This window comes from Rhinoraja longicauda, chromosome 13 (genome assembly GCF_053455715.1).
Source record: "Rhinoraja longicauda isolate Sanriku21f chromosome 13, sRhiLon1.1, whole genome shotgun sequence".
NCBI lineage: Eukaryota > Metazoa > Chordata > Chondrichthyes > Rajiformes > Arhynchobatidae > Rhinoraja > Rhinoraja longicauda.
Window position 1 is genome coordinate 662,467 of NC_135965.1, and position 22,753 is coordinate 685,219.

General features: G+C 50.7%; 1 protein-coding gene across 3 annotated transcripts; it reads right to left on the reverse strand.

Annotated features, from left to right (window-relative positions):
* Positions 1-588: 588 nt before the first annotated feature.
* Positions 589-20,526, reverse strand: LOC144599375 (myoneurin-like). 3 transcript variants are annotated; one of them, XM_078410170.1, is made up of 7 exons: positions 20,000-20,526; positions 15,415-16,256; positions 13,187-13,346; positions 7,225-7,403; positions 4,270-4,302; positions 3,036-3,119; positions 589-948 (listed from the first exon to the last, which is right to left on the reverse strand). In XM_078410170.1, the coding sequence occupies exons 1-7, from the start codon at positions 20,314-20,316 to the stop codon at positions 728-730; spliced, it is 1,836 nt and encodes a 611-aa protein (XP_078266296.1). In that variant the 5' UTR covers positions 20,317-20,526; the 3' UTR covers positions 589-727. The 3 variants fall into 3 exon arrangements, with proteins under 3 accessions (XP_078266296.1, XP_078266295.1, XP_078266297.1); XM_078410169.1 differs by having other exon boundaries at positions 4,270-4,353; XM_078410171.1 differs by lacking the exon at positions 20,000-20,526 and adding an exon at positions 17,685-17,810 and having other exon boundaries at positions 4,270-4,353.
* Between the last annotated feature and the right edge of the window lie 2,227 nt (positions 20,527-22,753).

A 22,753-nucleotide genomic window follows, 5' to 3' on the forward strand; every position in this document is an offset into this window, starting at 1 on the left:
TCCTTACCTCCGCACACACACCCACCCCTTCACCCTGTCTGCCAGGACTCCCACTCTCCCTCCATCAGCTCCACCTCTCACCCCCCACTATCACCCTCATCCCAACCTCTCACTCTCAACCCCACCACTCTGCCTCTCCCCCTCTCTCCCCCCTCACCCCCCACACTCTCCCCCCTCACCCCCACTCTCCCCCTCACCCCTCACACTCTCCCCCTCACCCCCACTCTCCCTCACCTCCCTCTCCCCCTCACCCCCCACTCTCCCCCTCACCCCCACCTCTCCCCTCACCCCCCTCTCCCCCCTCACCCCCACACTCTCCCCCTCACCCCCACACTCTCCCCCCTCACCCACAACTCTCCCCTCCCCTCACCCCCACTCTCCCTCACCTCCACTCTCCCACTCACCCCCACTCTCCTCACCTCCACTCTCCCCTCACCCCCACTCTCCCCCTCTCCCCACTCTCCCCCTCACCCCCACACTCTCCCCCTCACCCCCACTCTCCCCCTCCACCCCCACTCTCCCCCTCACCCCCACTCTCCCCCACACTCTCTCCTCCCCCCTCACCCCACACTCTCTCCCTCACCCCAACCTCTCTCTCTCTTCCTCCATGCTTTTTCTCCCTTCCACTCATGCCAACTCTCTGGTAACACTAGTGTTCTCTGTCTCCTGCCTCACCTCTCCTTCCTGCCTCCCTCTCTCACTTGCCCTGTGTGCTGAGCAGGAGCGGTCAGTAGAGCTGCTGGAGGAAGATGAGTTGTGTCTCTGGATACGTGGGTGGTCGCAGCAGGTGCTCTGTGGATAGAGATGGTCCATCGCCCATGGGAAACAACACTTGTTGCTGGTCCACTCCCACAGCCACACTGAGAGGCAAGTTCAGCTCAGAATCCTCCTGAGGCCCCTGCTCGATAAAGACAGCTCCTTCATCGCTCCTGTCTGCCCTGTTCACAGCTGGTTAGGAAAACAGATCAAGGAAGATCAGGAATCCCAGCAATATTCTCCCAAACTCATCCCTCATTAAATTCCAGACTTCAATTACTGAGATACTCAACACCAGACAGGGGAGACCCGATCAAAGGATATAAAATGATGAGAGGCTTCGACAGGGTCTTCTTTATCCCTGGGTGAAAATGTCATGCACTAGAGGGCAAAGGTTTAAAATCTGAGGAGGAAAGTTGAAAGTAGATTTATGAGGCAATAATGTTTTTCACTGAGAGATTGGTGGGTGCCTGGAATGTGCCCTGCAATGTGTTGGAAGCAGACACGATGAGGTTCAGGAGGATATTACACGGGCACATGAACATGCAGGGAACATACAGATTGGATGAATTAAACGGCCTGTCCCACTTAGGCCATTTTTTTAGGCGACTGCCGGCGACTGTCAAAGTCGTAGCAGATCGCCGAAACTTTCTTTTACCCGACGACAATGACCACGACAATGACCACGACAATGCCGAGTCAGGTGGAGATTACACCGTCTTCGGAAACATCACGAAATTCCCTCGCTGTCAATGCTTCTCCGGGGTCCTGATTTTCGCTGAAATCACTGACAAGTCGGTAAGTACTTGAGAGTTTTGAAATATAACATCTTGTTATACTTAAAAACCAAGCTTCACGGTAACAAGGCATAAACTGGACTGACTTCCAGTTTACTAATAGCAGTGTTAAGAAATTTAATTTTAAACGTGGTTAAATGGATTTTTGTGCGGAGTGTGGGCATTCTTTGAAAATGTACGGGAGATGCATATCTGGTTTCTGGGTTGCATATCTGGGTTGGGAGCCCACTTTAAATGTAATCGCTGATGGCCATAAACATCGCGAAAATTCCCACGCTTACCTGACCGTCAAACTGTCGCCTCCAATCTACCTGTCAAATGTCCTGACAGTAAATAAATTGGTCAAACACAAGTATTTTATGGTATTTTCAAATGACTTTACTTAATTTAATATTACGTGCTTCTAAATGCATCTAAGAGAACCGAGCAAACCTGGGGACAGCATGCGACAGCGCCCACAATAAGCAACGATACCTGGCGACAAGCCAGCTGTCACCGAGAAATTTCAATTCAGTTGATTTCTTAGCGACGCGCCGAGATCCACTACGATCCACTACGATTCTTTGAAGACTCATCATGATCATGCCCTCGACACCCCAGCGAACTGTCGGCGACAGCCTAGTCACCGGCAGTCGCCTTGAAATCGCCTAAGGTGGGACAGGCCCTTTAGGCATCATGGTCGGTACAGACAAGGTGGGCTGAAGGGTTTGTTCCTTTAATAAAGGGGAGGCCATTTAAAACTGAGGAAAAACTTTTCCACCCAGAGAGTTGTGAATTTGTGGAATTCTCTGCTACAGAGGCCAGTGGAGGCCAATTCACTGGATGAATTTAAAAGAGAGTTAGATAGAGCTCTAGGAGCTGTGTAAGAAAATAACTGCAGATGCTGGTACAAATCGAAGGTATTTATTTCACAAAATGCTGGAGTAACTCAGCAGGTCAGGCAGCATCTCAGGAGAGAAGGAATGGGTGATGTTTCGGGTCGAGACCCTTCTTCAGACAGATGTCAGGAGGGCGGGACAAAGGAAGGATATAGGTGGAGACAGGAAGATAGAGGGAGAACTGGGGAGGGGAACAGAGGAACTATCTAAAGTTGGAGAAGCTCTAGGGGCTAGTGGAATCAAGGGATATGGGGAGAAGGCAGGCACAGGTTACTGATTGTGGATGATCAGCCATGATCACAATGGGCCAAACGGCTTCCTCCTGCACCTATTTGCTATGTTGCTATGTTTCGTGCTGTACAGCTCTATGTGCTATGTCCTTCAGACAGACTTCACCATCAATGGGTGATCCAAACTGTATCTTCATTTAACACATCGTCAGAGACGTGGAGAACTAGGTTATGTCTCTCGAGGCAGTTCTATGTGCGTTGGGAAGTGTTACTGGGATGAACTAGGCTGAGGGACACATGAGCAGCTTTGAAGCACCAAGCCTGACACGGTGGACCATTGCAATGACATTTGATGAGTTTGTGGAGATACACACCATGTGCTTTACTGTTGTGTTTCTTTAAATTCTTCACATCAGAGTACGAGTTCCCGCACAATTCGCACACAAATGGTTTTTCACCTGAAAGAAACTCTCAGTCAAACGAATATTTTGGCAACGGTTCTAATCTTCTTAACTCCCTCTCCAGAAAGCTCCAGTTTTTACAAGCTTCAATATTTCAACCTCAACCCTTCAGTCGATCAATGCCCTCCCCCTAGTTCAAGGCTCTCCCCAATTTTCATCTCAAACTCATTGCCCCATTTGTTCAGACACACAGAGGAAGGCCAGGGCTCCTTGCTGAGTTCAGTGTTGTTGCCATCAGCTCGGCAATATGACACTGAAGCAGGATGTAAACACTCAGGGTCACCTCCGTACCTTACAAGTGGCAACAGTTCAAAAGCAATTCACTGGATAATGGAACAGTTGTGGAGTTGATTGAGGAACTACGTGAATACATTGGCCTATCGTGCATGTCCATGCCGGCTCTACTGCTCATAGAGTGATACAGTGTGGAAACAGGCCCTTCATAGAGTGATAGTGTGGAAACAGGCCCTTCATAGAGTCACAGAGTGATACAGTGTGGAAACAAGCCCTTCATAAAGTCACAGAGTGATACAGTGTGGAAACAGGCCCTTCATAGAGTCACAGAGTGATACAGTGTGGAAACAGGCCCAACTTGCCCACACCGGCCAACAATGTCCCAGCTACACTAGTCCCACCTGCCTGCGCTTGGTCCATATCGCTCCAAACCTGTCCTATCCATGTACCTGTCCAACTGTTTATTAAACGATGGGATAGTCCCAGCCTCAACTACCTCGTCTGGCAGCTTGTTCCATACACCCTCCACCCTCTGTGTGAAAAAGTTACCCCTAGGATTCCTGTTAAATCTTTTCCCCTTCACCTTGAACCAATGTCCTCTGGTCCTTGATTCCCCTACTTTGGGTAAAAGACTCTGTGCATCCACCCGATCTGTTCCTCTCATGATTTTGTACACCTCTATAAGATCTCCCCTCATCCTCCTGCTCCATAGAATATTGACCCGGCCCACTCAACCTCTCCCTATACCTCACACCCTCTTTTCTGAACCCTTTCATGCTTGCCTTACTGCTGCCATTCATTTACCAACTGAAGGTGGGAAGCTTCACGATAACTACTTTTTTGAAGTTCATAAATTCTGCTGAGTGAGGCTCCATGATGCGGGCTCCTGGTAACTCGGCAATCTGCTACATACCTGTGTGCGATCGGGTGTGTTTATTCAGCTCTCCTGAAAAATTGAAGCTCTTATTACATAAGCGACAGCTATATGGCTTCACACCTGAGAGAGACAGACAGAGATGAGCAAGGGTTGACAAAGGTGGAGGCAGCAAGGGTAAGGGCAAGGGCAAGGGTAAGGGTAAGGGCAAGGGCAAGGGCAAGGGCAAGGGCAAGGACAAGGGCAAGGGCAAGGGCAAGGGTAAGGGTGAGGGCAAGGGCAAGGACAAGGACAAGGGCAAGGGCAAGGGCAAGGGCAAGGGTGAGGGTGAGGGTGAGGGCAAGGGCAAGGACAAGGGCAAGGGCAAGGGCAAGGACATGAGCAAGGGCAAGGACAAGGGCAAGGGCAAGGGTAAGGGTGAGGGCAAGGACAAGGGCAAGGGCAAGGGCAAGGGCAAGGGCAACGGTAAGGGCAAGGACAAGGGCAAGGGCAAGGGTAAGGGTGAGGGCAAGGGCAAGGGCAAGGACAAGGGCAAGGGCAAGGGCAAGGGCAAGGACATGAGCAAGGGCAAGGGCAAGGGTAAGGGCAAGGGTAAGGGCAAGGACATGAGCAAGGGCAAGGGCAAGGACATGAGCAAGGGCAAGGGCAAGGGTAAGGGCAAGGGTAAGGGCAAGGGTAAGGGCAAGGACATGAGCAAGGGCAAGGGCAAGGGCAAGGACATGAGCAAGGGCAAGGGCAAGGGTAAGGGCAAGGGTAAGGGCAAGGACATGAGCAAGGGCAAGGGCAAGGGCAAGGACATGAGCAAGGGCAAGGGCAAGGGTAAGGGCAAGGGTAAGGGCAAGGGTAAGGGCAAGGACATGAGCAAGGGCAAGGGCAAGGGCAAGGGTAAGGGTAAGGGCAAGGGTAAGGGTAAGGGCAAGGACATGGGCAAGGGCAAGGGCAAGGACATGAGCAAGGGCAAGGGCAAGGGCAAGGGTAAGGGCAAGGGTAAGGGCAAGGGTAAGGGCAAGGACATGAGCAAGGGCAAGGGTAAGGGCAAGGACATGAGCAAGGGCAAGGGCAAGGGCAAGGGCAAGGGCAAGGACATGAGCAAGGGCAAGGGCAAGGGTAAGGGCAAGGGCAAGGGCAAGGGCAAGGGCAAGGACATGAGCAAGGGCAAGGGTAAGGGCAAGGGCAAGGTTAAGGGCAAGGGCAAGGGCAAGGGCAAGGGTAAGGGCAAGGGCAAGGACATGAGCAAGGGCAAGGGCAAGGGCAAGGGTAAGGGCAAGGGCAAGGGCAAGGGCAAGGACATGAGCAAGGGCAAGGGCAAGGGTAAGGGCAAGGGTAAGGGCAAGGGTGAGGGCGAGGGTGAGGGCAAGGGCAAGGGCAAGGGCAAGGGCAAGGACATGAGCAAGGGCAAGGGCAAGGGCAAGGGCAAGGGCAAGGACATGAGCAAGGGCAAGGGCAAGGGTAAGGGCAAGGGTAAGGGCAAGGACATGAGCAAGGGTAAGGGCAAGGGCAAGGGCAAGGGTAAGGGCAAGGACATGAGCAAAGGCAAGGGCAAGGGCAAGGGCAAGGGTAAGGGCAAGGGTAAGGGCAAGGACATGAGCAAGGGCAAGGGCAAGGGTGGACAAAGGTGGAGGCAGCAAGGGTAAGGGCAAGGACATGAGCAAGGGTGGACAAAGGTGAAGGCAGCAAGGGCAAGAGTGAGGGAGTGGGATAGAGGGTGGGAAGGAAAAGCGAAAGGGAGGAAGAGCAGGCCACAGGCCCCAGGCAAACACCAGGCAGGGTGAGCAAGGACAGGAAGGTATACCAGGGGAGGGGGAGATAGAGAAGGGGAGGATAGGAGAGGGCATGGGGAAAGAGGGGAAGGGGAATGAGGGCAAGAGCAGGGGAGGAGGTGGAAGATAGGGCAGGGAGGGAGGTATGACGGGGAAGGGGAGGTGGAGGTACAGCAGGAGAGGGGAAGGTAGGTTAGGGGAGGGAGAGGGCAGGGGGAAATAGGGCAGGGGGAGGTACAACAGTTGGGGAGGTAGAGCAAGGGATGGGGAGATAGGGCAAGTGAGGGGGGGGGGCAGGTGACGGGGCACAGGTGAGGAGGAGGTACGGCAGGTGAAGGCGAAGTAGGGCAGGTGAGGCAGGTGAGGGGATGTACGGCAGGTGAGGGGGAGGTAGGGCAGGTGAGGGGGAGGTAGGGCAGGTGAGGGGGATGTAGGGCAGGTGAGGGGGATGTAGGGCAGGTGAGGGGGAGGTGGGACAGGTGAGGGGGAGGTGGGGCAGGTGAGGGGAGGTGGGGCAGGTGAGGGGGATGGAGGGGCAGGTGAGGGGGATGTACGGCAGGTGAGGGGGAGGTGGGGCAGGTGAGGGGGAGGTGGGGCAGGTGAGGGGAGGTGGGGCAGGTGAGGGGGAGGTGGGGCAGGTGAGGGGGATGTATGGCAGGTGAGGGGGAGGTGGGGCAGGTGAGGGGGAGGTGGGGCAGGTGAGGGGGAGGTGGGGCAGGTGAGGGGGAGGGGGGGCAGGTGAGGGGGAGGTGGGGAAGGTGAGGGGGAGGTGGGGAAGGTGAGGGGGAGGGGGGGCAGGTGAGGGGGATGGAGGGGCAGGTGAGGGGGAGGTGGGGCAGGTGAGGGGGATGGAGGGGCAGGTGAGGGGGATGTACGGCAGGCGAGGGGGAGGTGGGGCAGGTGAGGGGGAAGTGGGGCAGGTGAGGGGGAGGTGGGGCAGGTGAGGGGGAGGTGGGGCAGGTGAGGGGGAGGGGGGGCAGGTGAGGGGGAGGTGGGGAAGGTGAGGGGGAGGGGGGGCAGGTGAGGGGGATGGAGGGGCAGGTGAGGGGGATGGAGGGGCAGGGGAGGGGGATGGAGGGGCAGGTGAGGGGGATGTACGGCAGGTGAGGGGGAGGTGGGGCAGGTGAGGGGGAGTTGGGGCAGGTGAGGGGGAGGTGGGGCAGGTGAGGGGGATGGAGGGGCTGGGGCAGGAGGGCGGGGACGGATGAGGAATCTCACGGCCATTTCACGGTACCTGTGTGTTTGCGTGCATGTGTGATGAGGGAACTGGAGACAGCAAAGGCCTTTCCACAGATGTCACAGATGTAGGGTTTCTCCCCCGTGTGACGACGGACATGATATGTGAGTGTGCTGGCCTGAGCAAACCGCTGCCCACAACGGTCACAGACATACGGCTTCTCCCCACTGTGCTTCCTGGGGAAACACGCAGAGAAACAAACAGATTGAGCACTGGGAAACAGGGGGCTTGGATGTATAATAATGGACAAAAGACACAGAGAAAACTGTACATGCATCATGATCTAGGATATCCTGCTGTCAGTAGATTTATTCATACCCAGACCAGAACTAAATAACTCTCAGCTAGTCACAGAATGGCATTAAGGTTACCCATCAGCCCATCAAATGCTTCATCCAAATGAGAGCAATCAGATCATCCCCACCTGTCCCCTCTTTGTGGCCCTGCAAATGATTTCCTTTTACACACTTATCTCTCTCCCGTTGTAACTGCACTGCATTCTGCCCATTAGTGCAGTCTACATCGCAACAACCCGTCTGAAATGATGTTCCTCACATCACCTCTGTATTGGTTCTACATCTCCTGCCTTTTGGCCCTTGTGCCGACCTGTTGTAAGCAGGTGACAGTCACACTCTTCAATGTGATCAGGGTTTTATGATCAGGACAGAGCCTTGACTTCACACACACTCTACCTCACCACATGGGCTGCCTCAATGAATGGAGCAGACCTGCAGAGTGGAGGGGTCTATCTGTGCACAAGTGTTTTGTCTGTACAGCCCTGGGGGACAACATATCTTCCCTCTGTCCAGAATTTATTTGCTCATCAGTTTTCTATCCATGCTGCTACTGCCTGCTAATTATAGTCTTCCCTCGTGTTAACTCTACCCGGGATATCACTTGCCTCTAACTCCGACTCTAACCCATCCACATGACACAAGTGACTGGTAATGTGATCTCTGACTGTTGTTTTAGAGCTTTTGCAGCTGCTTTTGTCCAAGCTGTAAACAGCCACATTAGCTGCAGCACAGTCGTGCTGTTGTTTACAGCTTGTGCAGATCCAGTGCAGATCCAGTGCAGCCCTGACTTCAGATGTGCCAGTGCAGATCGTGCAGCCCTCCATGAGCATGCAGTGGGTCCCCCTGCACTCCCGATTCTTCTCTCGTCACAATAATGAGCTGGATGACTGATTTGCTACCGTAAACCACAGCTTTTCTTGGATTCATGACGAAAGGAATCAAAGGAGAATTGATGGGCATGTGAAATAGAATATGTTGCAGGAGTCAATGGAAATAAGGATAGTGCAAAAAGAGTGACGGGTTTGTTTTCCTGGAAGTCAGCGATGGGCTGAATGTCCTCCTAGGTTGTTGCGAGAATCCCTGAACGTGGAGCTGTTTGGAAGGAAAGGGTCTCACCAAGTTCCTCTCTCACTTCCCTCAATAACCCCAGATACATCCCATCTGAACCAGGTCATTTAGCCTTTCTAGTTACTTTATTCATTTTTAAGAGTCAGAACTGCAATTATACTTTCCTTTGCCTCAACCAGGAGAATCTACCTCCTTTTAAAAGATTCATTTTGTACTTTAGCAGCACCCTCTAGAGTCATAGAGTCCTACAGCACAGAAAGAGGCCCTTCGGCCCATCGTGTCCGTGCCGCCCGTACCTCATGTAGATTTCTTGTTTGGTCTCTGATTAATGGGCAGGAACATGTGGTTAAGAGGGAAGCACAGACCAGCCATGATTGAACAGCAGAGTAGACTTATGCATGAAGGAAATGCAGATGCTGGTTTAAACCAAAGATAGACACAAAATTTTGGAGTAACTCAGTGGGCCAGGCAGAATCTCTGGAGAGAAGGAATGGGTGATGTTTCGTGTAAAGACCCTTCTTCAGACTGACGTCAGGGGGTTAGGAGATAGATAGATAAGGAAGTGTGAAGGTGTGAAAACAGGGCAAAGGGAATGCGGCTCAAGGAAACAGTAGAATAGATCATTGCTAGCTGGGAGAAAGTAACACCAAAGCAAACAGAGATACCCAGCACCTGCAGTCCCCTCGTACACAAGTCTCTCCGCTCTTTAATCATGGCTTATCTGTCATTCCCTCTTTACCACATGTTCCTGCCATCTTCCCATAACCCGACACGCTTGCTAATCTCTCCCACTTCCCAGTTCTCCGACCAGTCTTACAGTCTCTGAGTACATTTTATTTCTGCTTTGGTTTGTTTGTAAGGGGCCCGTCTTCGTTTAGTTATCCTTTACCCCTGAATATATTGATAAAATCTCTTTGGATTCTCTTTAATCTTCCATGCCAAAGCTATCTCATGCCACTTTTTGCCCTCCTGATTTCCCTCTTCAGTATGCTCCTCAATCCAGTACTTATCCAGGGATTCACCCATCACAGCTGCTTGTACCTGACCCATGCCTCCTGTATTCAGACCAGAACTTCAATATTGATTGTCATCCCCGGTCTCCTTGCTCCTACTGGTCTTGCCCTCACGCTAACAAGGACATTTACACTTCCACGTATCTCACTTTTAAAAGGCTCCCATTGTTGGTTGCCATTTGCCTGCAAACAATCAATTCCAACTAACTTGTGCAAACTTCCAACTAATACCATGAAAATTTGCCATGCCCCAATTTAGAACGCTATCTCATGGACCAACTCTTTGTCTCTTTTCATGATGTTTTAAGACTAATTGAACTTGGTCACTGGTCGCAAAGTGCTCCCACTGACACTTCCATCGACAACAGAACCTTGCCATCGCTCTAACAGGGCCTTCTGTATATTGCCTGAGCAAACGTTCCTGAACACACTCAACATATTCCACCCATCTCAGCCCTCAGCACTTTGGCAGTTCCAGTCTGGGTTCTGAAAGTTAAAGTCTCTGACCTGCCTCTGATATCAATGCTTCTGGCCTCACAGATGTAGAAGAGGCAGTGAGGAGGGCCAGTTGCACCATTGATTAGAACAACAACAGGGCAGATATCGTGACGGTCATCTAATCAAGAGAGGATATCCTAGCAGAACACCCAGCAAGATCACATGGGCAGAACATAGAAATAAGAAAGTCATCCATGTTCTCCAGGGACACCGCCAAACCTGCTAAGTTACTCCAACACTCTGTGTCTTTATTTGTAAACTAGCATTTGCAGTTCCTTGTTTCTACAATAAGAACGTTGTATTCACTTTGATGGGATTATAACCTAGCTCCCTCAGTCAGTGGGATTTAGTGGAGCATATGTGTGGAAATTCACAGATTAATGCAGGAATAATATGGATGTAAGTGATTTTAACTTCATTAATATATTGGCTGGGACTGCCTTTGTGTTAATGGATACACTGGACCAAAATTTGTCAAGTGTGTCCAGGAGAGTTTTGTGAAGCAGTGTGTTGGCGACCCTACTGGAGGAGGACTACGCCCAACCTGTCCTCAGCAATGGGGCTGGGGAACCTCAGCAATGGGGCTGGGGAACCTCAGCAATGGGGCTGGGGAACCTCAGCAATGGCGCTGGGGAACCTCAGCAATGGGGCTGGGGAACCTCTCCTCAGCAATGGGGCTGGGGAACCTCAGCAATGGGGCTGGGGAACCTCAGCAATGGGGCTGGGGAACCTCAGCAATGGGGCTGGGGAACCTCAGCAATGGGGCTGGGGAACCTCAGCAATGGGGCTGGGGAACCTCAGCAATGGGGCTGGGGAACCTCAGCAATGGGGCTGGGGAACCTCAGCAATGGGGCTGGGGAACCTCTCCTCAGCAATGGGGCTGGGGAACCTCAGCAATGGGGCTGGGGAACCTCTCCTCAGCAATGGGGCTGGGGAACCTCTCCTCAGCAATGGGGCTGGGGAACCTCTCCTCAGCAATGGGGCTGGGGAACCTCTCCTCAGCAATGGGGCTGGGGAACCTCTCCTCAATGGGGCTGGGGAACCTCTCCTCAATGGGGCTGGGGAACCTCAGCAATGGGGCTGGGGAACCTCAGCAATGGGGCTGGGGAACCTCTCCTCAGCAATGGGGCTGGGGAACCTCTCCTCAATGAGGCTGGGGAACCTCTCCTCAATGAGGCTGGGTAACCTCTCCTCAATGGGGCTGGGGAACCTCAGCAATGAGGCTGGGGAACCTCTCCTCAGCAATGGGGCTGGGGAACCTCTCCTCAATGGGGCTGGGGAACCTCTCCTCAATGAGGCTGGGGAACCTCTCCTCAATGAGGCTGGGGAACCTCTCCTCAATGAGGCTGGGGAACCTCTCCTCAATGGGGCTGGGTAAGTGGTTGATGTACAAGTGGAGGAACATCTTGGGACCAGTGACCATTACTTTATTAGTTTCAAGATAATCCTGGAAAAAAAGGTAGGATTGGTCCTTAAATTAACATTAAAATAGGGAGAAAATGATCATTTAGATGGCATCAGGCAGAAACTTGTGAAAGTTGGTGGGGAGAGGCTGCTTTCAGTTAAAGGGACATATCGCACATGGGTGGATTTAAGAGTGTGACCGGAGGAGTTCAGGGATAGCATGTTCTTGTTGGACTGAAGGCTGGGCTGGCATGATTAGGGAACCTTGTTTGAAAAGGCATGTCGACGGTCTGGTCAGGAAAAGGGAAGTGGCATGAGTCATGGACGGATCGTCGCCCAGTTCCTATACACCTGTCCTCACTGATTGTGGTCTGTTGGTCAGGAGGTCGAGGATCCAGGTGCAGAAATGAGTGTTGACTCCAAGTCACCCTCTACGATAATCCTCAACATTGGTGCCCTGCAAGGATGCGTTCTCAGCCCCCTCCTTTCCTTATACACCCACGACTGTGCAGCCGTACAAATCTAACTTAATCTACTCATTTGGAGATGACACCACTGTAGTGGGCTGGACATCAAATAATGGCAAGATGGAGTACAGGGAGGAGATGGAGAACCTCAGAACCTAGCGTCAAGACAACAACCTTTCAGCAAGTGTCCATGTCAGCAAGACAAGAGAGACGGTGAAGCAGTACACATACACTGATGGCTCCAAAGTAGAGATGGTTGAACGCTTCAAGTTCCTAGGAGTAAATATCATCAGCAACTTGCCCTAGACAAGCCACATCGAAGCAATAGCCAAGAAAGCACACCAAGCCTCTACTTCCTGAGAAGGCCTCGGAAGTTCGGCATGTCCAACAGCTCTCAGCAATTTCTAGAAGTGCATTTAATCGACATGCTTCATAGCATGGTGTGGTGACAGCTCCATACAAGACCGCAAGAAATTGCAGACAATTGTGGATGCAACCCAGACCATCGCACAAACCAATCTCTCTTCCAATGACTTCATCTACACTTCACGCTGCCTTGGTAAGGCCCCCGGCATAAACAAGGACGTCTCACCCCAGTCACTCCCTGTTCTCCCCTCTCCCATCAGGCGAGAGGTATTGAAGTGTGAAAAAGCACACCTCCAGATTCAGGGACAGTTTTTCTCAGCTGTTATCAGGCAACTGAACCATCCTATCACCAAATAGAGAGCGGTTCTGAATTACCATCTACCTCATTGGAGACCCTTGGACTATCTTTAATCAGACATTACTGGACTTTATCTTGCATTAAACATTATTCCCTTTATCCTGTAGATGGCTAAATAGTAATCATGTATAGTTTTTCCACTAACTGGATAGCACGCAACAAAAAAGCTTTTCACTGTACCTCAGTACACATGATAGTTAATAAACAAAACTAAAACCAAACTGAAGGGCCTAATTCCATAGTATGTGACTCTATGACTTCTCTTTCTAGCACTGTTCAGAAGCCCAGAATTTCCCAGATATTTAACTAACTTCTCTTTCAAATTAATTTCTTAATTAAATTAGCAATGCTTTGCTATATATTTCTTTATACATTCATATATAGTTCAATCCCAAAGGCAAGGGAAAAGGTCCTTGAATGCATTTAACAACAGGAGAAATTGAGCAGCTGTGAACACAAGGCTTCACACGAGGCCTTGCACTTCCATACCTGGCGTGGATTTTGAGGTTACTGGAAGTCGCAAACTGCAAGTTGCAAACGTCACAAGAGTATGGCTTTTTTTCGCCATGATGCATGCGATTGTGGAAGACTAGCTGGCATTTTTGAGCAAAGCTTTTATCACACATGTCACACTGATAGGGCTTCTCACCTGCAACAGGTTACAGCAGTTGGTCAGTAGGCAGCCAGTGCAAACAGAAACTCTCATTAGACAATGAGAACATACCCTCATTCTACAGAGCAAACCAGCTGACTGGTGGCATCAACCAGTTGTTAAAGAACAGTGAATGTGGAGCCACAGGTGCAGCTTGGGCTGGAGGGTTTGACAACTGGGAGTATGTCCTGAGGTGGAGGTCACTCACAGGGTGGTCAGTGGTCAGAGGGGACTCCCCACGACAAAGACTGGGAAGCATGTGGTGACCTGCCCTCTGTCAGCAACTCCATCAGTGTCAGTTCCACCCACCCTTACAAGGCACCTTCTCATTGACCCTGAACTTCTGCTTACACGGTGAAAGGTCTTCACCCACAAGTACTGCGCCCAACATTGACATGTTCTCACTGGTATCATGCCCAAGTTACACACTGGAAAATCATTCCCCACCAATACTGTACCCCAATGTTATGTAGTGACAGATCAGCCACCACTGGTGCTGTACACCCCAGTGTTATACAGTGACAGACCCATCCCCACTGGTACTGTACCCCAGTGTTATACAGTGACAGACCCATCCCCACTGGTGCTGTACCCCAGTGTTATACAGTGACAGACCAGCCACCACTGGTACTGTACCCCAGTGTTATACAGTGACAGACCCATCCCCACTGGTACTGTACCCCAGTGTTATACAGTGACAGACCCATCCCCATCGGTACTGTACCCCAGTGTTATAACAGTGACAGACCCATCCCCATCCCCACTGGTACTGTACCCCAGTGTTATACAGTGACAGACCCATCCCCACTGGTACTGTACCCCAGTGTTATACAGTGACAGACCCATCCCCATCGGTACTGTACCCCAGTGTTATAACAGTGACAGACCCATCCCCATCCCCATCCCCATCCCCACTGGTACTGTACCCCAGTGTTATAACAGTGACAGACCCATCCCCACTGGTACTGTACCCCAGTGTTATAACAGTGACAGACCCATCCCCACTGGTACTGTACCCCAGTGTTATACAGTGACAGACCCATCCCCACTGGTACTGTACCCCAGTGTTATACAGCGACTGTCCTGACCTCACCAGTACTGTACCCCAGTGTTATACAGTGACAGACCCATCCCCACTGGTACTGTACCCCAGTGTTATGTAGTGACAGACCCATCCCCACTGGTACTGTACCCCAGTGTTATAACAGTGACAGACCCATCCCCACTGGTACTGTACCCCAGTGTTATGTAGTGACAGACCCATCCCCACTGGTACTGTACCCCAGTGTTATACAGTGACAGACCCATCCCCACTGGTACTGTACCCCAGTGTTATGTAGTGACAGACCCATCCCCACTGGTACTGTACCCCAGTGTTATACAGTGACAGACCCATCCCCACTGGTACTGTACCCCAGTGTTATGTAGTGACAGACCCATCCCCACTGGTACTGTACCCCAGTGTTATACAGTGACAGGCTCATCCCCACTGGTGCTGTACCCCAGTGTTATACAGTGACAGGCTCATCCCCACTGGTGCTGTACCCCAGTTTTATACAGCGACTGTCCTGACCTCACCAGTACTGTACCCCAGTGTTTTAACAGTGACAGGCTCATCCCCACTAGTACTGTACCCCAGTGTTATGCAGTGATAGACTCTTCCTCACCAGTAATACAGCAACAGACCAGTTCTGTGCCACAGTGTTATACAGCATCAGATCCGTCCCACCAGTACTGTACGTCAGTGTTAAATAGTGACAGATTATCTCCACTAATGCTGTGCAGTGTAATACAGTGATAGACCCGGACCCCTGGACCCCGGTAATATGGTGTCAAATTTGTATGGACCAATACTGTACTTTGGTGTTTTGGTGGCAGATCTGCAGTTTTATGCAGTCATCCTGTGTCTCCCTCCATGTTATACACTGACTGTTTTCTCCCCACCCTTGATTTGATGGTATATTTTGGCGAGTTGGTGTTAAACGTTACCACATCCCAGTGACAATAACATGCAATCAGTATTTGATGATTGTAAAGTGCATTTCATTGCCTGGTTGCTGGTCACCTGTGTGGGTTCTGACATGGGTTTTCAGCTGGTTGGATTGAGTGAATGCCTTTGCACACAGCTGGCACACGTAGGGCTTGAGTCCTTTGTGAATCCGCATGTGTCGCCTCAGGCTGCTGGCTTCAGAGAACACCTTGCCACACATGTTGCACATGGGCTTCATCTTCAGCAGCTTCCTGCTGTGCTCTGACTCAGCACAACCCTGTCCACCGGGCAGTCGTGATTTACTCTTTTCCGATAGCAAGCCGTTTCGCAAGCGTCTCCGATTCTGCTTCCCATTTGTCTTCGGGACCATTTTGCTTTCAGTTAAGATCTTTTGATAGTCGCTACACAAGATGGAGTGCGAGGCAGCGTGAGGTGGGCGGACAGTGTTGATGGCATCTGCCTGTGGAACACTCACATCATTCACTCTCCTCTGGCGTTTCCTTATGCTGCACACACGTCTCGCTTTCAGTCGTGTACACTTCAGCTCACTGACGTCGCTCACTTGCAGAACCACGTTCAGGTCAGTCTTTACTTCCTTTGTTTCTCTGCTTCCTGACAACGTGTCCAGCCTTTTTGATTGTAATTGTAATTCCTCTATTTTGAGATCACAATCAACTTCAGAAACAGGCAGCAGGGCTTCTTCACAGCCAAGCAGTGACGCTGGTCCTTGTCGTACAATGTCCACCTTGGTCCCTGCCGAGGGTGAGCAGCTGTCTGGCTCTTCATCCACCTGGTCAGATGATACTTTCACACCAGTCTCCAGGTTCACAAACCGCTCCATCTTTGCTTCACATATTCTCAGCACTTCCTCCATCTGCAGGTAAACAGCCGCTGCCTGGATCGCTGGAGCATTGCATCTGTGCATACAACAGGTAAATCACAACAGCGTCAGTCAAACAACTCTGCAAACAGGAGTGATCGGGCCACTCCAAGACAGGCGACACAAGACACAAAGTGTGGTTCTGACCGTCATGCACATCAAACGCCTTTGTGTTTTCACAGGTTTGATGGCAACTAATAGATAGAAAGCAGAAATATCGCAGAAATACAGTTAATATAAAGTATTGTTTGTTGTTATACCAGCCGCCACTGAATAATTCTATCTAAATTCATTTAAAAAAGGGAAAGATCAGAACAGTGTCAGGAACGATCCAACAAATGGAGAGCTGGAGCAGAACCACCTCCAACAGTGTCAGGAACGATCCAACAGTGTCAGGAACGATCCAACAAATGGAGAGCTGGAGCAGAACCACCTCCAACAGTGTCAGGAACGATCCAACAGTGCCAGGAACGATCCAACAAATGGAGAGCTGGAGCAGAACCACCTCTAACCCTCCACACAGTTTGTTCACTCACTGCAGAATTCTGTGCCACAGCCGTGAGCACCTCTGGCCACTGATATTCTGGATACCATAGAGTGTAGACATGGAACGTGTATGTTCTGCAGAGATGCACACAAGACACAGAGTAGGAGCAGGACACCACCAGCCCCCTCAAGCCATCTCACGGCTGATCTCCACCGCCTCAACTCCCCTCCTGTGCCAGCTTCCCACAGCCCTTAATGCCCCCATCTTCCAAATATATCTCCCTGCAATAATCTAACCCCCCCCCTTCCCCCTGTAGAGAATTCCACAAATTCACCACCAGATGAGTGGCGTTTCCTGTGCACTGTTTCTGCCCCTGATCCTGCACTGTGCCCCTGCATTCCAGCCTCTTTACTGGAAACATTTCAATGTCGACGTCATGTCCCCTGAGGCCCTCATGCTTCAACAGGTTGCCCCTCATGCCAGTGCAGATCCAGCTTCTTCAGCCGCTGAAGAACAGCCTGCTCACTCTGTCCAGTGAATCACCTGCCCACAACTCCAATGCCAGTGTGTCCTTTTCTAAACAAGGACAAGCAATCTCACAATTGTACAGAGAGCCACGTTCCCAACACCTGTACAATTGTAAGAAAGCTTCCCTATTTTCAAAACTCCGATCTCTTTGAAATGAAGGCCAACATGTCACTTGTGCTCCTAGTTGCTTGGCATTGATGTCACATGTACTGCGATATGGTGAACAGCTTTGTTTGCATGCTATCCAGTCAACTCATATTAAACACGAATGCAATCAAACCAAACACAAGTACAACAGATAGTGGAAACAGCAAACACTAGAGTGCAGAATGTTGCTGCACCTAACTGCCAACTGTTTGAGATTAATGCACAAGAACACTCAGGGTCCTCTAGAGAAGAGTATTCATTGCGAATTACTCTTAATGAAGCCGATCCTTTGATTCAACTCACCAAAGTGTGTGACCTCCAACGTTGTCACATTGGCTGTTTTCATGCACCCTCCCGATCTATCGACCTCTTGCTGCAGAGTCCAAATGTCATGATCACAACTTGCCTCCCAGCTACATCAGTGTCAACTGCAAATGGCCAACGTCCTCAGTCAGTATTTCTCCTCTCTTTTTACTTTGTAAAACACTCCCTCTTACCGGGCCCAGGTTACCACACTGACCCTGGTTACCACACTGACCCTGGTTACCACACACACCGAAGAAGGGTCTCAACCCGAAACGTCACCCATTCCTTCTCTCCAGAGATGCTGCCTGAGCCGCTGAGTTACTCCAGCATTTTGTGTCTACCTTCGATTTAAACCAGCATCTGGAGTTTTCTTTCCTACACACGTTACCACACTGACCCTGGTTACCACACTGACCCTGGTTACCACACTAACCCTGGTTAACACACACACCGGGCCCTGGTTACCACACTGACCCTGGTTACCACACTGACCCTGGTTAACACACACACCGGGCCCTGGTTACCACACTGACCCTGGTTACCACTGACCCTGGTTACCACACACACTGACCCTGGTTACCACACACACTGACCCTGGTTACCACACTGACCCTGGTTACCACACACACTGACCCTGGTTACCACACTGATGCTGGTTACCACACACACTGACCCTGGTTACCACACACTGACCCTGGTTACCACACTGACCCTGGTTACCACACACTGACCCTGGTTACAACACACTGACGCTGGTTACCACACTGACCCTGGTTATCTCAAACACTGGTTACCACACACCGGGCCCTGGTTACCACACAACGGGCCCTGGTCACCACACTCTGACCCTGCTAACCACACTCTGACCCTGGTTACCACACTGACCCTGGTTACCACACACTGACCCTGGTTACCACACTGATGCTGGTTACCACACACACTGATGCTGGTTACCACACTGGGGCCTGGTTACCACACACTGACCCTGGTTACCACACACTGACCCTGGTTACCACACTGATGCTGGTTACCACACACCGGGCCCTGGTTACCACACTGATGCTGGTTACCACACACACTGGGGCCTGGTTACCACACACTGACCCTGGTTACCACACTGATGCTGGTTATCACACACCGGGCCCTGGTTACAACACTGATGCTGGTTACCACACACTGATGCTGGTTACCACACACTGGGGCCTGGTTACCACACCGGGCCCTGGTTACCACACACTGACCCTGGTTACCACACACCGGGCCCTGGTTACCACATTGACCCTGGTTACCACACACTGGGCCCTGGTTACCACACTGACCCTGGTTACCACACACACTGACCCTGGTTACCACACACTGGGCCCTAGTTACCACACTGGGCCCTGGTTACCACACTGACCCTGGTTACCACACACTGGGCCCTAGTTACCACACACTCTGACCCTGGTTACCACACACAGGGCCCTGGTTACCACACTGATGCTGGTTACCACACTGACCCTGGTTACCACACTGGGCCCTGGTTACAACACACTGACCCTGGTTACCACACACACTGACCCTGGTTACCACAAACTGATGCTGGTTACCACACACTGGGCTCTGGTTACCACACACACTGGGCCCTGGTTACCACACACTGACCCTGGTTACCACACACACTGGGCTCTGGTTACCACACACTGGGCTCTGGTTACCACACTGGGCCCTAGTTACCACACACACTGACCCTGGTCACCACACACTGGGCTCTGGTTACCACACTGGGCCCTGGTTACCACACACACTGGGCCCTTGCTACCACACACACTGGGCTCTGGTCACCACACACTGACCCTGGTTACCACACACAGGGGCCTGGTTACCACACACACTGATCCTGGTTACCACAAATTGATGCTGGTTACCACACACTGGGCTCTGGTTACCACACTGGGCCCTAGTTACCACACACACTGACCCTGGTCACCACACACTGGGCTCTGGTTACCACACTGACCCTGGTTACCACACTGACCCTGGTTACCAGACGTCCTCTCATGCACCAGCCTCAGACAGAAGGGTTTAGTGCCATTGTTCTGGAGTGTGCCTTGACCGGGCAGCTAGAGGCTCCATTGGCGTGTGGGAATGTGATGTAGTTGCCATGATCGAAACATTGCTCAGAGTTTTATGTTCTTAGTTTGTACAGTTTGCGATGGTCAATGTAATTAAATGCATCATGCACCTCTGCATTAACTTCCCACTCTCACCAAACCCTGAACCATGCATCACTCTGCACTCTAACCCGATCGTTGAAGAGAAACAGTTCTCACCCATCGATGTGGATGTGGCCAGTGTACACAAAGTCCAGCAGCTTCTGAAAGCCCTCTGAGCTGACGCGGTTGTGATCAAGGAACACCACATCGGTGTCGAGGGAGTGCCCACAGACAGCTCGGAAGTAGTTGCTGAACGCAGCGAGAACGTTGTGGTGAGCCTTGAACTGCAGCTGGCCAATGACCACAGTGCAGTCGCACAGGAAGCCGTCCATGCGCTGGCGCTGCAGCTGGTCCAGCAGCTGCTTGCAGTGATGCACCTGCTGCATCGCTGCAGCTGCACAGTGCAGTACGTGAGCTGCAAACAGTAAACGCATCACAAATGCTCACCATGGATCACATTAAAAGATAGTTAAACAATTCAAGTACTTTTCATTAATCTCCAACCCAATTAGCAGTTAAGCAAACAAACTTAATCACAAAAAACATTTCTTCTGAAATAAGATTTCAGGTGGGGCAGCGGTAGAGTTGCTGCCTTACAGCGAATGCAGCGCCGGAGACCCAGGTTCCATCCCGACTACGGGCGCCGTCTGTACCGAGTTTGTACGTTCTCCACGTGACCTGTGTGGGTTTTCTCCGAGATCTTCGGTTTCCTCCCACACTCCAAAGACGTACAGGTTTTGTAGGTTAATTGGCTTGATAAATGTAAAAATTGTCCCTAGTGAGTGTAGGATCATGTTAATTTGCGGGGATCACTGGGCGGCGCGGACCCGGTGGGCCGAAGGGCCTGTTTCAGCGCTGTATCTCCAAACTAAACTAAAGATTGTTTCCAATGAAACACATGTAGTCATCAGTAAAAAAGACAAGCTCATCCATGCCGACCAAGATGCCTGCTCACCTGAACTGGTCCCATTTGCATTGAGCCCATTTCCCTCCAATCCTTTCCTCTCCATGTACCAGTCCAAACGTATTTTAAACATTTAAATTGTACTCACCTTTATTCAGCTACCTTTATTCTTGGAGTGCATAAGGTTGAGAGGTAATTTTACTGATAAAATCACGAGGGGAATACCAAGGGTGAATGTATGGAGTTTCCCAGCCAGAGTTGGGGAATCAAAAACCAGAGGGCATAAGTTTAAGATGAGAGAGGAAAGGTTTAATCGGATTCTAAGTGGCAACTTTTTAAACACAAAGGGTGGACAGTATATGGAACGATTTGGCAGAGGAAGTGATTGAGGCAAGTACTATAACAGCATTCAAAAGACATTTGGACAGGTTTGTGGATAGGAAACATTAATAGGGATATGGGTCCAATGTGGGCAAATGGGGCTAGCTTAAGGCAGACATAACATTGTGGGGATTACAGAGACGTGGCTGCAGGAGGATCGGGCCTGAGAACTTAATATTCAGGGTTATACATCCTATAGAAAGGACAGGCAGGTGGACAGAGACGGTGGGGTAGCTCTGCTGGTGAGGGATGGAATTCAGTCCCTTGCGAGGGGTGACAAAGGGACTGACAAAGTGGAGTCACTGTGGATAGAGTTGAGGAATTGTAAAGGTAAGAAGACACTAATTGGAATTATCTACAGACCCCCAAATAGTAGCCCTGATGTAGGGTGTAAATTGCAGCTGGAGTTAAATCAGGCATGTAACAAAGGCGTGGTGATGGGGGATTTTAATATGCAGGTAGACTGGGAAAATCAGGTTGGTTCTGGACCTCAAGAAAGAGAGTTTGTAGAGTGCCTCCGAGATGGATTCTTAGAGCAGCTTGTAATGGAACCTACCAGAGAAAAGGCAATTCTGGATTTAGTGTTGTCCAATGAACCAGGTTTGATAAGAGAACTCAAGGTAAAGGAACCGCTTGGAGGGAGTGATCATAATATGATTAGTTTTAATCTGCAATTTGAGAAGGAGAATGTTAAATCGGAAGTGTCAGTGTTGCAGTTGAACAAAGGGGACTATGAAGGCATGAGAGAGGAGCTGGCCAAGGTCGACTGGAAAGGGATCCTAGCAGGAATGACGGTGGAACAGCAATGGCAGGAATTTCTGGGCATAATCCAGAAGACGCAGGATCATTTCATTCCAAATCGAAAGAAATATTCTAAGGGGAGTAGGAGGCAACCATGGCTGACAAGGGAAGTTAGGGATGGAATAAAACTAAACGAAAAGATGTATAACATAGCAAAGAGTAGCCGGAACCCAGAGGATTGGGAAACTTTCAAAGGACAACAGAAGGTAACAAAACGGGCAATACGGGCTGAAAAGATGAAGTACGAGGGGAAGCTGGCCAAGAATATAAAGAAGGACAGTAAAAGCTTCTTTAGATATGTTAAGAGAAAAAGAGTAGCAAAGTCAAATGTGAGTCCCTTGAACGCAGACACGGGTGAAATTATTATGGGGAACAAGGAAATGGCAGAAGAGTTGAACAGGTACTTCGGATCTGTCTTCACTAAGGAAAACACAAACAATCTCCCAGATGTACTGGAGGACAGAGGATCTAGGGGGGTAGAAGAACTGAAAGAAATTTGCATTAGGCGAGAAATAGTATTGGGTGGACTAATGGGACTGAAGGATGATAAATCCTCAGGGCCTGATGGTCTGCATCCCAGGATACTCAGGGAGGTGGCTCGAGAAATAGTGGACGCATTGGTGATCATTTTCCAATGTTCAATAGATTCAGGATCAGTTCCTGTGGATTGGATTGGAGGATAGCTAATGTTATCCCACTTTTCAAGAGAGAGAAAACGGAGAATTACAGACCAGTTAGCCTAACATCGGTGGTGGGGAAGATGCTGGAGTCAATTATTAAAGAGG

Bases quoted from the DNA above. Each gene is read 5' to 3' on its own strand.
- LOC144599375 (XM_078410169.1), bottom strand. From the start codon at position 20,316: ATGCGTTTACTGTTTGCAGCTCACGTACTGCACTGTGCAGCTGCAGCG. The intron at 4,354-7,224 runs GTACCGTGAAAT...TGTCTCTCTCAG, and splicing joins ACATGCACGCAAACACACAG to GTGTGAAGCCATATAGCTGT. The intron at 3,120-4,269 runs GTATGTAGCAGA...AGTTTCTTTCAG, and splicing joins ACACACCCGATCGCACACAG to GTGAAAAACCATTTGTGTGC.